The following is an 18,164-nucleotide window of genomic DNA, read 5'->3' on the forward strand; positions in this document are numbered from 1 at the left end:
AGGAAGATAAGAGACTGGAAAGAGAATTACAGTCCTTTACGTGACAAACAGTTTGGGAAGTCCTTTTCTTCCTGCTCTTCTAAAGCAGATGCTCTTTTTTCCCTTTAATAAATGTTTCTAGCGTCTGTCTTTGCATGCCCTTCCTCTTATAATAGTTAAAAGTCTTTGTCTCTTTCAGCTCTGTTCCACTTCTGCTCACACTACACTAACCATAGTTCCCTTGAAAGAACCTGTCATTCTTCTACAAAGGCAACGATGCAAGTCTCCTCGCATAGTCAGGCAGCTGGTATCTACTCCCTCTTGCATTTATTTTGCACAATAAAAATAAAAATAAAAGAATTACTTATCCTGGAGATATGTTGCAGAGATCAGCTTCTTCCTCTGCATTTAAACCTCCTAACCTTTCCTTGCATCTAAGTGGCTGGGAATGCACTACTTCACTTCAAAGTAATTTAATTTTAATGAGCACACCACTTTGAGTGTACATTTTCAAAACAAAAAAACATTCCAAAAGAGTGTATCAAGAGTGCTGCCTTCATTAAAATCAAAACATTGTGAACTGAAGGAGCACACTCCAAGCCACTTTGATGCCAAGGTAGCAAATCCAGTTTTAATCCATGCATATAAAGGATGTGCAGGAGATTAGCCAGATGTTCAATTACTCCTCCTAAGAAACTCTGTGATGTACTAATATGCCTGCTTGTGCCTATGATCATATGAGTACTGTTGGGTACATACCAAATAAAATAAAAAAGCACTGACTTGCACATTGGGAATCTGCAGACCCTTAAATTTATATTTATTTGGGCAATACTTGTATATAAATATTATGGCATTCACAGACTTTTGAAAGCTGAAATTCTTCCATATATAAGAAAGCATTTGATTGTTCACAACTATGCATTTTCTTGAGAAAAAAAATATAAAAATTAGAATAAAGTTTGTGACACACTGTAGGATTCACCTGACTAAATTTAGGACATTGACATTGTTGATGTTGTCTGAATTACTAATTCTAGCTTCCTCTCTGGCACCTGAAGAGAGACCCTTGCACTGAGGGCATGTGATTTACTTCATCTTGGAGCAGATGTCTAGAAGTGGCCTAAAAGTGCCTATTTCTTCTCATTGACTCTAAAGGGGGGGCAAATATCAGAAGGGGAATGCCTACATTTGGATATCTAATAGTAGGGGTGATGGATCCTCCCTGCAGAGTTAAAAGTCAGGACATATGTACTTGTGCTCCAAAACATCCATCTCCGGTGATCATAATGAATACGAAGTCTAAATGAAAGAGAACATGAAAAAGACCTGATATTTCACCCCTCATTTTTAATAGCTTTGGGTTTTTTTGCTGTTTATCTCTATATACACTTTTTAATTATTTGAACAGGCACATATTGTTCTAAGTGCTGATCGTCTCTTGGAATGTGCAAAATACAAAAAATAATTGATTTTATGAATTTAGGAAGGTAAAGATGTTACGCAAAAGCTAAATTTTCCAAACATATTGAATTCTTAGAATGATAATGCACATATTTCTGCAAACCGCCTCCTTGCAACACAGTACTCTGGTGTTTCACTAGTAAGGTGGAAATTAAATTTAAAAGAAATAATTATTTTATGCTGTGAAAAAACTTAGGGTTTATATTTTCCAGTGTCCTCTAATCCTGCTGGTTCAGTTTTATGGCCACGAAGACTAGCATCTACCATAAAATGAGTGGACAAATAACAACTACTCTATGTACGTATATTGTATTTTACTGGGTGTCCAGTTGCGCAAGTTATGTCCGCAGTATTTTTGTGTCTAGAGGTGTTTGTGGGTTCATAATTACACTTCTGAAATCAGAAGCTGGGTTGGATCTTGACTGTTTCTTCAGAAAAGTGAAAGGTGAACTGCCCCTATAGAGCAGAAATCCCTGTGCTTTTATGTTGGACTTCGGGTGGGAGAGCAGTATGAACTGATGGGAGAAGGAGGCTTCCTACTGCTCAGGATTTTCTGCTTTAAGGATGGTCTAGTCATGCTCTGTCTGGAAAAATGTGGACAAAATGATCCTGCTGCAGGTTTTGCTGCTCCACAATGTCTGACAAAGCCTTGTCTTTTGAAAGGTCTTGAAATCTTCTAAAATTGTACTGTGCTGGAGATCAAAATTATTTTGAAAAAAATCCCTTGCCCTCCTTTCTTTATTTTGTTTATGGCAGCAGTAAAAGTGAATCCAGCTGCTCAATTCTAGCCAATAGCATTTTGGGACTTGACCTCAACCCTTGCTTCTTACACATTGCATACACAAGACCAGAATCATATTCTTTATCCAGCTGTATCTGCTTATCTGGATCTGCTTGAGACTCTGATTTTCGTCTGTGTACAATTTTTTTCATGTTCCTATCTTCAATTCATTGCAGCGCATCCTTATGAAAAGATGAAGCAATGCTATATAATCAAGTAGTGCTGAGAACCACAAAGGCAGACACAAAAGCCAAAACAGTTCCTTTCATTTCTGATCTGCCCTAATATCTGTTTTTTTCCTAATACATGGAATTATGCTGGGTTCGGTTTGGCTTAATAATGTAACTCTTTACGGCTTTCTGGACCAAAATACAGCTTCCTAAACCTAATATGTTTGCCAAGTTAGAAGTGACTAAATATTTTCTATCATATTTTATTATATTTTACTACATTTTCTGCTACATACTTAGTAGTGTCTTCTGAGCATAAAAATGATATAGAGAACAGTGGTACAGATTCAGTGTCTATATCCCATCTTAGTGGTAAGCTTAAAATATGATACAAATAAAGTTAAAAAAAAATTGACTCTAAAGGAGCAGTGCAATATGCTTACAGATTTTCAGGCACATTTTCCAAAGTGGCCGCAGGAACTGGAACTCTGGTAAGATGGAGTAATTATTGTCCCAATTTTTACAACTTAACTAAAGGTCTCCTTTTTTTTAGGTCTTCTAGATGGCCTTTATCACCAATGGAAAGAAAGAAGCATATCCAGAGGGCAATTTAGACCTCAGGTGGAGTGGATGATATGGTGGCAGGTATGTCTACTTTCTCAAGAAATCGTAAACCTTCCCTTGATATCTCGGCCATGTGCCTAATCTTAACCAGGCTGGATTTGAGTCTCTGTATCTGACAAAAAGTATCTGAAAGACAGTATTGTAGGCAGGTAGGAGAGGATACTACTGGAAAATGACTTTACCTATCCTGCATCTGGAGTTGCATTAAATTGGAGAAGAACTGTGCACCACGTCGGATCTATCAACTAACATACCTTAGCCGAGGGCAGTAACTTCTTTAACGATGCAAACTTGCTTTGAAAGAGCCTGTCTGTCTGAGAATTTAGTGGGCAAGCACTGACACTATCTTTTAAAAATAATTCTGAAAATTTGTCCCAAGATTATACATATTCACTTTAACAACAAACAAGAAGTGGACACCGTTTGATTACTCGCAAAGCCCCCCCAATTAATTTTTCAATTACTTCTTTCAGTTAAATTATGCCTTGTGAAAACTTACAATAGAACACACACAATATAAACAACAGCAAGAGAAATATTTCACTTTCAAAGCCTGAAAAGGAACTAAGTTCTGTTCTTCTGCCCAAAGTCTCCAGTTGATACACACATGAAACTTCAACTCCATTTTAGAAGAAATATCCCAAAGTACCCCCCATTCTATGAAGTATGGGCTACAGTTCTCTGTCTAACAGTTGAAGAATCAGGTAAAGTTACTGCTTCCCTACACAGACGGGTCCAAACATTGTAGAGTAATAGCTAATGGCTTCAAGTTTACAGTAGAATACAGTAGACCTTTTTCCATCTGTAACTTCCTTCTGAGAATGAGTAGGTACGATATTTTTCTCATTTGTCTTTTTCTTTCCCACCAAATGCTACAGTTCATAACATTTGAAATGCTGGTGAAATGTATTTCCAGTTCTTAAGGAGGCCCAAGTATGAAATTAACTCCACCTCACTGGTGGTTTTGCATAAATAAAAGCTTAATAGGAATGGCAGTACCTGACACTGAGGTCTTAGGAAACAATGTAAATAGTTTTCACTTTTATAATGTTTAAATCCCACAGGCAGATTGTAGTAATGAACTGAATCCCTTTTGAAGGCTTTTCAGTTCATTTTTGCAATCTGACTAGTACCTAGGATTATCCACATGAAGTCCGCCTGTACCTATCGCACACATCAGTTGTACCAATGCCCACACACACATGCAAACAAAACTAAATCAGTAAGTGATGAACTACTGGACAGAAGAATCCAAGATTTACACTAGTGAGAGCAGAATCAGACCTATCATATCCGAGCCAGATATGATTGTCAGCAGTAAAATGGCAAAGATTTTTAACTGCATGTGCTTGCAGGCAGTGTCAATGATTATCACTTGCAGTAATAATTTTTCTTCTCATAGCAAAACAGTATTTTCCAGTGGACTTTACCTGGTAGGTCACGAAATCCTTTGCAGTCGTGTGGAATGTTAAATCTCCAGAACTATACAGTTTCATACAGACTGGCTCTGAAACTTTAATCTTGTTTTCTAGGTATAAACACTTCTGATAATAAGAGAAATATGAACAGCAGTGTATGATCCCGAACAATAATTTATACTGAATTAAAACATCAGTTTTACCCCTTAGACACAAGACACAATTTATTGTCTTATCACATAATTAGAACAACAGAGCATGCAATTTGTTTATGCACCACTGACCTCTAAAGAGCTCATTGATATTGTGGATCCAGTTTCACTTCTTGATAATCCCGCATTGTCATCCAGCTCCGAGGCAATGAAATTCTTCACTGCTGTGCGGGGCTCAAATGGTAAATTCTGCATATGTTCTTGGGTGGGAAGATGCTGGTCTAAATTGATATTAAATTGGTCCATTACAGAAGGATTCATATTGAACTCTGGATTAACTTTGTACTGCAACAGCCTTTCATGAGGCAACGTATCCATGCCTATATTCATTTTGCTTTCATCTTTCAGTGATGGCTGGGTATTTACTGAGCCCCGGGGCATGACTATGTAGTCGCTTTCTATCATCCGTTCTTGAGGATGGACTATGTCCATATCTGCACCTCTCAAATTATCATCAGTGCATAAATACACAGTCCTCCGCAACTCACTGTTGTCTTTTTTCAAGCACTGATTGGCCAGTTCACTCATACTCATGGGCATGTGGAGACCTGTTGGTTGCTGGATGATGACTTTGGAGATGATGTTTCCAGGTAAGGTAGAATAGCTCATTCCTTCAGGGTTTGGACCCTTCTCCTCCTCTTCATCATTTAGTGAAATTCTAGAAAGTGTTCCTGTTATAGTAGCTGCTCTGCAAGGTCCAATGTCTTTATGCAGAACTGTGGGTCAGAGAACAGAATTCTTACAACACAAAGCCATGTCTGCCTAATGCTGCTTTTTCTAGTGGCTTTATTTAGCAGCACTCCCTTTACCAGTACCTCTTCTTAACTCTTTTTCTATCCATTTAATAACTTTTATTCTATAAATATTGTTTTGTGATTTTTTTTTTTTTAATAAAAAATCAGCATCTCTTAATCTACTGTGTGTTACTGACGCAGATCTCGGACTAAGCTTCAGTCATTTATATAAATAAAAACCCATTCCTTCATTTATTCCTACTGCCTTACACAGATCTTAGGTGACCTACAGCTTAAGCAAAAGCCTGCCTTGTGGAACTCGATTAAGGTTTTTCCTAAAAAATACACTATGACATCTGTACTGCCATTATTAACTCCACATAAACTCCTGGAAAATGTCAAACAGATTGTAAGGCAGAATCATTCTGTCAATCCATTGTAATGACCTACCATAAGATTCTAACTATGAACATGTGTTCCTGAGCACCTAAATGTTCCTTTTCACTGACTTCTTAAAACTTCTGTGTTAAATTATTTTTTAATTTAATTTAAATTAAATAATAATTTTGGTCATTTGTAGACCAAAAAGTAACCACGTTGGGAAGAAATTCCATTGGTATCAGAAAGGCGTGTTTTGCTGCATCTGAAAAGGTTATAAAGAATATAAACATGTCTCGTGTAGGCCTAGGCCTTCCTGGTCAAACTTGTATCAATACACAGCATTTTTTTTGTTGGGGTAAGCTCCACATGTAAAAGTTATTAATCCTGTCATAGAACACAAAATCTTCAGGAGGATGTATTCAAAAAGCAAAACATCTATTCAATCACAATTATTGATCTTAAAAAATAAATATAAGACTATAACTCAATGAAAGAATAACAGAAGTAATGAAAGAGAAAGGATAGCTAGTAAGAAAAAAAAAATTAAAAGCAATTACTGGGCTTATTCCAGCTGGGTGCAAGGATTTTCTTGTCCCAGTTGAAAATATTTTAATTCACACCAGTGCTAGTTTGTGCAATAAAATCCAGCTCATGGGCTGAGACAGTCAGGCAACTTGAAGTATCTCAGGTGTTACATTTACATCCCTTTTGGTAGCCTGAGGGCTCTGATGACCCAGATCCCCCAGTACCTGCCATGTTCCATAGCAAGCAGCTCATAAGGCATCCCACTCTCCCATCTTGCACTTTTCAGTACTATTTGCCTCTAAACAACAGTGCACAAATACCTGACTTCAGTGTGGCTGCTTCGTTGTTTCCAGCCACACTTGTTAAGATGATTCAACCAGTGATCTATTCTTGAATCTTTCATTAAAACAAACTGAGTTTAAATGTTTATCTAGTAAAGCCTATTCGTAGCTGTACTCAAAGTCCATCTCCTTAAGGATGCCCCTGATAAGGCTTCCCGTACTGCAGAGCTACGTTGGCAAAGGTAGGAAGTAGGAGCTACATGGACCTATGCGGGACTTTTATCTGCGTTGGATGGTGACAAACGTGCATTTGTGTTACAACCTACTATCCTGCTCCCTTTAAAATACATGTGCATACTAAAACTAAACTATATGGAAGAACTATTACTATATTGCAAGAAACTGAACTGGAAACTCAAACTTCACCTTAACGAGATCTGCTGTCTTGGCTCCCCATATAGTGAGTGAAGAGAGACAGTGTCCTCCAGGTGGCTGACTCAGAACAGCTAAGTCAGGCTTCTGTCCTGACTCACCCTGTGCAGACGACACCCTCTCTCTCTTTCTTTCTCACTTCATTGGAAACAAAGGGTGTCTAGGCAGGACTGCTTCTCTAGGTAAAATTGTCCTCCTAGATTTAAAAATTTCTGTAGGTTTTAAAGGGTCATTTATTTTATTCTGTGCTTCATTTAAACAAGGTTTGCAAATAGATTGGTTAAAATGTGTTATTTTTAATATGTGGAAACAGACATAGCTGACTTATTAAAGATCACATTACTGAAATGTCTTAAAAAACCCGGCTTGTTCCAATAAAGTGGAATCAAATTTCATTTTGCTGATACCATGTTCCTCAAGCTACTGTTGATTTCACTTAGAACCCTAAAAAACTTATCCTCTTTAAAAGTAAACCAATTGATGCATCCTTCATATACATAGCTTTTAAATACACTATATTAATTATTTCTTTTCTATAGCAAAATGACTGTTTCACATTTGCTTGTCTACTAGGGCAATGAAAATTTTGTGTGCAAGACTGACGTTCTTTCCAAAACCATTTGCCTCTAATAGACAATCATACCTTTGGTTGCTTCCCACCTGCTGAATTCTAGCAAAAGGCTTTCGTAAGAAAAAGAAATAAACGTACCTGTACAGTGGCATCAATTTTTGTTTACATTTATAAATATGTGTTGTGAACAATTAAACCCTGAGATTTTTCTGGTTTTCACTTCACTAGGAACTAGCACAAGACTTCTTTTTGTTGGCTAAATACTCTCTCAGTGTTCTTACCTGACCGACAAGCAATGTCCACGTCCTTTTCGAAATCAGTCTGTAACAAGAAACAATGAAACGGGACAACCATTATTAATTGAAAACTTAACCACAATACCTTTTTGCCAACTAGCGCTTCCAAAATGTCCTACTTACAGAGTTTCTTAAAAGTGGTTTCTTGTTGCTGAGAAGGTGAAGTGTATTGTTTTACAACAGCAGAGCTTTACAAAGTTTCCTAAAGTATAACTGGGTGGTTTTCAAAGTATGCTGCCTGACCAGAAAAAATAAAATAAAATAGGTGGAAGTAGAGTATATAATTTTAATAAAACGATACAGTGTATAGTTTTTTTATGTATATGGAAGAGTAACTTCTACATCGTATGGAAGGATCATCTTTAAGGAAGCTTTTCATTTTAATTTCATAAACAGAAATATGGAAAAAAGCCTGCAATACAAATTACTGTGAATAAGTGTAATCCAATTATTCCACCCTGTCTGAAACATCATTAATTTGTTATGAAGTGGTTATTCGTTATATAACATTCTGTCCATCCTTGCTACTAATGTAATCATGTAAAATTTGTAGTCCCTTAAAACAACTACTACTGATTTCATTGGGCAACATCAAATTGTAAGAGCTAAGAATAACAGTTGAAAATCCAAGCACACTTCGCCCAGTTAAGCAAAACTATTTATCCTGTTATAGAATTCAATTAATTTTAAATTGAGTTTTTATTTCCACAGAAAGTTTATTACATGAAAAACATTTAATAAAGCTGACCTCCTTCTTGCTTGTGAAGTTCAAACATTGCATTATTTTTGAGTCATCATTTTTTGATGGACATCTGCTTGCTGAGGCTTTCATGGTTTTTAGGCCCTGATCCTGTCCCCATTATAATCAATGACAAACTGTCATTGAAAGTGAAGGGACCAGTATTTTGTGTTCATATACTACCTAACAGTATAGTAAATCCAAACTGGCATTCTAAGCCATTCACTGTCTCCTTAATTCAAGCCACTACATAGATTCCCTCTCTAGAATCTCTAGCACTTTCTCCTTGTCTGAATTATTTTGAGAGGAATGTTTTTCAAGGTGTCATAAAGGGAAGACTCTCAGAGGTATCAGTGCTCTTTACACCAACAGTAGGAAAACTCATTATATATTATTAGATTACTTTCTCGTTTTCTTATGTAAGAACCTTTTGTCATAAAGAACACTGGTGGAAGGTACTAATTCACTGTGCTCCACTAAATGATCACACCAATAATTTAAAACATGCTACAAGATTTAGGCAAGCGGATAACGATCTAAACCAACTTACGCTTAAAAATGGTGTTTATATTTCAGCTGTGCATACTTGCCACGTACAGTACTGTAAGTTTTTTTCTTTTGGATAGGAACACCAAATTGAGAGTCAAAGAAAAAAAATAAAAGCTAACCATGATTTGAGCATGTCCATTAGGAAAAGAACTTGAAGAATCTGCATTGATTGGATCCTGGCAATTTCTCAGTCGGCATCGGAATGCATCTTGAACCTGTGGAAAAAATACCTTATACTGATTCCTGTGCACCATCATATATTCCACTCCTATCGAAGATTAAATAAACTGTATGAAATACAATGCATGACTTTTCTTCAGCATACTTCGTAAGTCAAAAGAAGTAAACATAAATGCTTATTTCTGCCATTTCATACATTTGCTGTATTTTGTGGCTGCTGCAAAGTCTGTCAGTCTGTCACACCAAGACCACAGAATCAGATTTGCCTGTGGACAGAATTAACTACTAGTCAGTGATGATCTGGTACTCAAGCCACATCTGTCTTGGGTGATAGTATTTGGCTTTGTGCTCTTGTTCCATTTGGTACAGGGCTGATAGCTGGGTTAATATATATACTACTAACTATTGCAAAATAAAATGTATCTTCTGCATGATAATTGTAAGATACTTGACAGTTCTTAACAGTTACTATAATCAGATACAGAGTGCTCTCCTAATTATACTTTAAAGAATAAGTCAGTTGGAAAGATGTTACTGATTCCAATGATAAGCTCTAACTCCATGTATAGGGAATCTCATGCATCTCTTCTAGGAGTAAAATTCTTCAGACCAGGTAAATATCTTCAGTGTGAGGAGAACTAGAAGAAAATTGGACTGCTCGCACAGAGTCTGGTTTCTTGAAACTAAAAAAAAACCCCAGAGTTTCTCAGAAATTACTGTTTACTAAGATGATCCGTAAAGTAAATTTGAAGATAAATTTGGAGACTTTTTCCTAAAGCACAAGTATATTTGAGGAATTATCTTTTCATAGGAAAGGCTATTTTTATTTTGATTTGGGGCAGAATATATGTCTAAAGAAATATTATTATACAACACTTTTGATAGAAAGATGTGGTTCAACACAGAGGCACATTCAGAAGAAAAACAGAGTTCCTGTTTGCTGATGGTAGAATGCAAACACATTTTACTGCTTTCTCACACGTATCACAGCAAGGACAGCAAGGCAACTTTTGGAATGGAAAGTTTTAACACCTGAATTTCGGTTCCAGAAATGCAAGTATCCATATTAGCAACCTGATTGCAAGATGTGACTTGGAAAACAGGAACTTAGTTGGATGACCTCCAATCAAAACAAACGAGTATCATTTCTCGTTTGAATATGAAAATACTCTCAATGAAATGCCTACAAAAATCTACATTCCATTTATTACATGTAGAAATTACTTGATGTCTTATTCAGAATAACTAAAAGGGAGAAAATCGTATTCTACTCATGGACATTTTGTGAACAGCAGAAGAGGATAATTCATTAATTGTTGCTGATGAAAAGCCATCCCCTTTCAATACATTGCATTCTACTGCAAGCTGTTTAAGAGGTTTCACAAAAGGGAAAATGAAATAGAAAAAAATTATTTATTTTTGAAATTAAGAAGTATTATTTTAAAGTGCTTAACCGCTAAATGAGTAAGGGTGATCTGCAGTCTTGATAAGTGACTGTTGCAGGTGGAGGAAGACTGAAATAGAGCAGAAAGAAGAATGAAGCGAGGTGAGAAGGTTTGGATAGATTTCAAAACACTAAGACTTCCCACATGTGGTAGGGTAATGTAAAGTGTGCTTGACCTGTATTGTGACTCAGAATCTGATTTTAGGCACTACACTCACTGTGGTTTTCCATGTATTTGACATTAATTTAATTGGGCATCTCCCAGTTGTTGCAAATTTAATCCAAGTCTTCTCTCACTTTATCAGTGCTGAAGTCAGGTCACACTTCAGGGTTTTATGCTCTTGGATATGCACTGGCACAGCGATTTCACAAAAAAAATAAAATAAAAAAATCCCTCCCTTCAAAGCATCCCTGGCTGTGCTGAATCTCATCTCAAGCCTCACGATGTTTGACCCCAAAGCATTATTACTTCAGAACATACTTTGTGATCTCTCATTCCGTGCAGTGGCCCTCCTTATTTTTGGGACTCTGTGTACATGAAACTTCCCCAGTTCAGATAGCTCCAGAGATCTCAAGAATCTCATGTCCTACTTTCCCTACCTTGTATATGAAAGCGGTGAATCTTGATGTTGGGATCCTTTTAAATGTGCACGTTCCTTACAATGTTTCTGAAGTGCAAGCAGCATATGATTTGAACATGTTAACAGAATGTCAAATGTAGCCGTATCCATCATACTGACATATGCTGTAACTTCTAGGTGTCCTCACACAAGTCAGAAACAAAAAGGCTGAACATTCTAAATACCAGCTTATTTTTCTAAACTGCTTGCTCAAACTTGTTGTTTGAGTACATAAAGACTGTGCTGTCTTTACTTTGAAACATAATCTGGCTTTTAACATCAAGTTACAAGATTTTCTTAGAGCCAGGCAGAGCAGGAGACAAATGTGATGAACGTGTGGATACCAGGGAAGTGGTTTCCTTAGCAACAGTAACCAACTCCAAGCTTTTATAACTTACCCTCTCCCTACTCATGCCCTCTTTATTTTTCTCCTGCAATACAGAAATGTGGGCTTCAGACGCCAACGATGCATTTAATCCAAATGCTCTCTAGTCAGCAGAGCACAGCAAAAGAAGAAAACACACGTGGGTTCCTCCCATCACCAGCGTTAACAGGAGTTACTCAGTGGGATTCAAATTAGCTTTAGAGCGTCTCGTGTTCAAGCAGGTCAGGCAAACAGTTTTGCTCTGATGGAGAAGCTTCAGCACTCACCTCACCTATCACTCTCTGTTCTGTCACACATATTGCACCATCTTCCAATGCCCAATTAGGTATTTAAACAGCAAGAAGAGGTAAAAAAAAAAAACAAAAACCCACTAGGCTTTCTGCGCTAAGGCAGCAACATAAAGCAATGATATCTAACTCCTACTTTGTGTTTTTCTTGCCTAATTTCCAAACGGTTTATAAGAGGTCTTATGCTTAAGAAGTATTATATTTATCTTAGAAGTTAGGGAGCGGATTTATAGAAAGAGTTAATGTCTTTCCAAAAGACACTGAATTGATGGAGGGCAGAAATAGACACAACGCATCACTTTTAGTTCAAGTTGTATGTCTTACTCAGTGAACATCCCTGGCTTACTAATGCAGCCCTTGTCACACAAGATCTTCGATATAGCATACTAGAGAAAGTAAAAAACGTTTCCGTCATTTATGTTTATATCAATATAACTAAGAGGAAAACCAGGGGTTTTATATATATAATTGTAAAAGTCTGTGTCTTTTTGTATTGTAACAACAATAAAGACATAGTAAAGCAGGGCTGTCCTCTTCTTCATTTGAATTTTATGGTGATATATTCCACCCCATTTTTTTTTTCCCTGACAGTCAGAATTATTGTTTTGCCTGTGCTGGCATGCTATAAATATTAGATCAATCCTATAGGCTATAACTGAGATAGCTTTGTAGCTGTCATCAAGAGTGACAAATATGTTGGCAGGGTTCCCCTGACAGGCACTGCCAGAGCCAAATGCTTTTGCAGACAACAGAAAGACAAACTGTTCTTTCGGCTGGGGAAGTACCCTGTGCGCTGCACAGACTGCACTGCACACGGTGCATGATGGCCACTGTCTTGGCTTCTACTCGCCTAAGGGTCTCTGGAGCTAGAAAGCTAGACTTTCTAGAGCCAGGCTGAAACACAACTTACCAGAACTATATCTCCATAACTTACTGGAGTTGTGTCTCTTTCTGTGTAGGAACTTGTTGCAGTAAACAATTACATCTGCTGCTGCAAATCGGTCTATATAGGTGCAGACCTTGCACATTTTTGAAACAAAAATTGTTTCAAGTGCATGAACTTTTAATTCTTTGCTGTTCTCGAAGAACTTCCTATTCATTTTCTTTTCCCATATATATATATATATAAAATAATTACCTTAATTAGTTCCTCAAGTATTTTTACCCAGTTTACAACCTATATCTGGAGGACTAAAGAAGACTGTCTTCTTTAGAGATAGACTCTATTTAGACTCTTCTCTCAAATAGAGAGAAGACTCTATTTGACTCTGTCAAACAGAGTTCAAACAGCAATATGCCTAGGGTTCTTAGTCTTCCATCACCAGCATTATCATCATCTTCACTAGAGATAATCTACTCATTAGTGAATGTTGTTTCTGTACCTTTACTTCTGCCTAAGTTGTCATGACTGAAGAGGACGGGACAACCTTATCAAACCTAGGTGCTTTATGGGCCTTATTGGGAAATTTTCTCATGAGGTCATTTTTAAAATACCATGTAGATAGATTGATTAACTGTTTTATCAAATGCCTTTCTTCTAGAATGCCAGTGTTAGGACCAGGAGGTGTAACTGCCAAGTCTGGCTTGTGGGAATAACTCCTTTAGGTAGTTAAATGGAGTAATGATTCTTTGCAGTTAGATGAGATATACATATATATATATGTGATTTGCTAAATGAGCAGCGAATAAAACAAACCCTAACTAGCTGACTGGCTACACACAAACGATTAGGATTCTGAATTCCTGTATAAACATCTTTATAAGCAGATATTTTTGCTTATTTCTTGCACTAGAACCAGTGAGTTAAAAGTGGTTCAAGTCAAGGTACCCTACAAATTTGAAAACTGACTTTACTTATAGAAAAGACTAATTCCACCTCTATCACCACAGCCCTACCTGTGAGTAGGGTCAGACAATAATGTTTCCATGAGATGTTCAGCAATATCAAAGTGTTCCCTGGGAATGAAGCATTTGCAGCAAATAGCTGTCATTAGAGTAGGGAACCTGTCTTGAATTCAAGGCTTGGGGCATTGTAGGAAGATGCCTGTCCAATTTCATCTTAAGCAGTCAAAATATTTTTTTTTCCAAATAAACTCCTGCATCACTGCACTGAGGCAGGTTTTAATGTCTGAAGTATTTTTTTTTTATTTTATACAGTGCTATGCTATGTTATTTTTAGAATTTCTCATGGATTTTGGCCTGTTTTTTGCTGAAATCAATGACTGATAACCAGGTATGTATTGCAACCTCTCTGCATCCTCACAAAGGACACAAGGAAATGGAATTAGGGAATAAGGAAACGGAATGAAGCTGCTTCAGGGGAAGTTCAGATTGGACATTAGCAAAAGGTTCCTCACTGAGAAGGTGGTTAGTCACTGGAACAGGGTCCCCATGGAAGTGGTCATGGCACAAAGGCTGACAGAGTTCAAGGAGCATCTGGACGATGCTTAGTCATAGGGTTTAGTTATAGGTAGTCCTGGAAGGAGGAGGGAGTTGGACTCAATGATCCTTATAGGTCCCTTCCAACTTGACATGTTCTATGATTCTATGAAAGATAACGTTGTTTATACCACTTTGTTTTTGAAGGTTTCATCTGCAACCTTGAGCTAAAAATATATATATTTTAAAATAAAAATTATTCCTCAGGACAGTAAGTGGGAGGTGGTATGCCCTTTCCAGGCTAATTATTATATCCCAGTGGAAATACAAATTTCATAGACAGGAAAACCAATATGGAACTGCTGTTCTTTCTACTGAAAATAGTTGCAGTGTCTTACTGTTTTACTAAAAGAATATGTGAAATGATGGCCTTCAGTTCTACAGATGAGAATATCTCTTTCACAGAAGTAAATCATATGGGGAAAGAAAATGCTGTAGAAAATAAGGGGACAGCAAGACCATTCTACATAAAATAGATTTGTCTTGACTATTATCTCTTATTTTGCATGTATTTTTAACCTGAAAAAAAAAGAAAGAAAAAAACAACAACAAAAAAAGAAAAGTATTAAAGGAGATAAGCCCCTACCACTATGAATGCTGATAAACTAAGAAAACCAGAAGTTCATAGCCTCTAAGAGCTTGAATAATGTGGGATGGAGTCAAAACAATGGAATGTGCAAATTTAAGCAAGATATTGACAAGGTTTTGCCTTAAAAATTGAAAACTTAATTATTTGATAAGACAATCACATACGCGTACTGTGTAGGATAGCGATATAAAGTTCATGCAAAGTGGTACACTACTGAAACACTGAAATAAATTTTGTCATTCATAATTATTTCTCATGGATATAGCGAGTTTCAATGTTTAAAGGGTGTGAATGGTGAAAAGGGAAACCACTGTGTAAGACTCCTCACTCAGCATTGACAATAAGCCTTTCTTGAAACATCTTCCTGTTTTTTGGTCCTGAAGTGCTTTTGAATAACTCTTGCCAATCACAAGGAACCATGCTAGACAGGGTAATTTGGTTTATCAGTGTGGTAAATAGCCTGAAGTTGGTAACTGGCTAACGCATAGGTATGCTGGTGGAGCAGGTTACTGCTCTCCAGTCCGGCTCTGCCTGCTCACTTTTGGTAGAAGGTCCCACTACCACAGATGTGCCAGCAAAGCTGTTGTGTCACTGCTTTCAAACCCGTCTCAATGGTAGGATTAGTTAGCAGGTTAAATAGGTTAGAGAAGCCATCACCAGAGCCAGGTTAAAGAGCACCTGTGTGGTAGATCTGACATCAGATTTCAGTGGTGATGAATTCTGTGGTGGGTAGCACTGAGCAGTGAAGGGCAGGTTGGGGCACTGGCTCTTCCTTGCTGTTCTCAAAGCATTCATCTGTCTTCATCCTCACTTTCCCTATAACTTATTACCTTAAGTATGTACCTGAGTTTGTAGAACTGAAAGGGTAGATGTTCACCAACATAAGACCTTATCTGCTTGTGTCCTCTTTCAGGGGCAGTACAAGCAGAAATTATTTTCTGTTTGAATCAGTTTTAGAGATTTTAAAAATTTATAGCTTTTTGGTCTTCAGGAAAATGGCATTCATGTTAGCATTTCCCCGTACTCACAACATTGGGAAAGCCTAACACTTAAAAATAAACTAAACTTGGGAATGATTAAAAGCCACCTTTAATTAAGTGGGGACAGTTTTATACTGACATTGACATACTGCACCTGGAATTAACTGATCTTCCCCCTCTCTCTTTCACTTGTTCCTCTACATCTCGCCATTAAATACCTTTCTCTTTCTATGAAATAGACTTCTGCAGAGCAAGCTGTATATAACATCAAAGACAAGTTGAGAGATTAACAGGAGCACAACCCTTTAGAAAACTGGGAAGCCATTCCTCACCTCCCTTCGGAGAATACAATGGACCATGACAATAACAAAGCCTTGTAATGAATCAAATACTGCAAAAAGTATCTGAAATAATATTGATCTTTTGTCTGTCATGGCCAGAACTGCAGACATCCAAGTCAGCGCCAGAAGCGGCAACACCACACAGGAACTCCAAAGGGATGCCCTGTTGAAAAAAAGAGAAAAGCAGCATTGTAATATTGTAAAAAAATTATTAAAAGCTCACTATTAAAATAAAACATATTTAAGGATGACAATTTATCAAGCTAACTTGAAAATCACAGACAAGAATGTAACAGTGTCGGTATTTTAGGTTCTAAAGAATATCCTGCATTCAGTTAATAAAGACATTTCATTTGCGATTTTTTTTTTTTGTTAAAAAGTATTTAAACGTGCTCAGCACTCTATACAGTGTTAGCAAACACAGTTGTCATCATCAAACTATTGTCTCACATGCACTGTATAAGATTTGTAACAAGAAGATGTAAATGATCAGGACTAACATGGCATTACTGGCGGTGGTGGCTGACAAAGCTGTTGTTGAAACTACTCCACACTTGGCACATTTGAGCGTCAAACCGCTATGAGGCTCACTCATCTGACTGCAAACAAACAGAACACCCACAAAAAGAACAAAATATTGAATTGTCACCAAAAAACGTTGCTACTGAAATTTAGCTTTTAAATATGACGTCATGCAGAAAAAGTAAGTAGACTTATTCAGGATGAATGCTCTATGTTGTTGCAAAACTTTACTTTGTACTTTACATTATTGTTAGCTTTAAATGTTAATGCTATGGGGCTTCATTTCATGCAGACTCTATCTAGTTCTTCCATTTAAGCTAAAAAAGGCCCCAAACGTCCAGTGATCAAAACTGCTCAGTACACTGAAGTAAACATAAGCACGTGCTAGGATAGACACACAAAGTGAAATCCCTCTATTCAGACCTGTTAAAAGGCTGTTGTATCCAAAGTTGCTTGAGAAAGAGTCTAGGACACTTAAAGGAGGAGTATGAAATATGTACAATTACAGAGCATTAATAAGGAAAGGAACCTGCAAAACGTATTCAAGCATCAAATCAGTTTGGGCGTACTGTATAGTCAGATTTGTTCTAGTGATCTGAATGGCCCACTAACATCTGGAGTGATTTTAGTCACGCCATATGAAGGTCTGAATACAGGGCTTGAAATGTATGGAATCTGATGAAATAAATATCAGTTGTTACTAAAAAAAGGGTGACCTGTTTTGCATTTTAATAAAACACAGTACACAAGCATTAAGCTCAAAGCGTTTCATATGGACAATTGTACCTCGGCACCTGTCAGAAGAGTTAAAGGGCAAAACCTGGAATTTAAATTTTCTTTTACATACAGCATGCATTCAACTTCCTGAGGCGACTAAATAAAGACTTTTACTATTCCTTCTCTTTCTGCTATCAGAACCAGGAATAACCATAGCTGACTGGGACGCAACAGGAAGGGTGCTTTACCTATTCCCAGCTGGAAAGTGGTCAACATGGTGAAGATCGGTAACACTTCAGCTTTTTCCCCCGTTATTTCAACCAACAGAACACCTTTTTATTGCCAAACCCATCATTCACAAGGTTTTTAACGCACTGCCCAAAACAACATTGAACTCCAGTGGTTTCCATTTTGATAAACCAAATGATGACTTTCCATAAAAAAAAGGGCAGTACATTTTCCATTAAAATGCATTTTTTTCCATAAAAAAACCAAACAGTGAGA

The 18,164-nt window shown here is 37.1% G+C and overlaps 1 protein-coding gene across 7 annotated transcripts in view; it reads right to left on the reverse strand.

Annotated features, from left to right (window-relative positions):
- ADGRB3 (adhesion G protein-coupled receptor B3) overlaps window positions 1-18,164 on the reverse strand; it is a 468,213-nt gene that overhangs the window by 16,327 nt on the left and 433,722 nt on the right. For 6 of the 7 annotated variants that reach the window (XM_063330254.1, XM_063330256.1, XM_063330249.1 and 3 more), the window contains 5 exons: window positions 16,922-17,020; window positions 16,413-16,584; window positions 9,276-9,371; window positions 7,854-7,893; window positions 4,721-5,364 (listed from right to left, as the gene is read on the reverse strand). In XM_063330254.1, coding sequence (XP_063186324.1) covers window positions 4,721-5,364; window positions 7,854-7,893; window positions 9,276-9,371; window positions 16,413-16,584; window positions 16,922-17,020 — 1,051 coding nt within the window. The remainder of the gene's footprint in view (window positions 1-4,720; window positions 5,365-7,853; window positions 7,894-9,275; window positions 9,372-16,412; window positions 16,585-16,921; window positions 17,021-18,164) is intronic. The other variant, XM_063330255.1, reaches the window with a different exon arrangement.

Source organism: Chroicocephalus ridibundus, chromosome 3 (genome assembly GCF_963924245.1).
Source record: "Chroicocephalus ridibundus chromosome 3, bChrRid1.1, whole genome shotgun sequence".
Classification (NCBI taxonomy): Eukaryota; Metazoa; Chordata; class Aves; order Charadriiformes; family Laridae; genus Chroicocephalus; species Chroicocephalus ridibundus.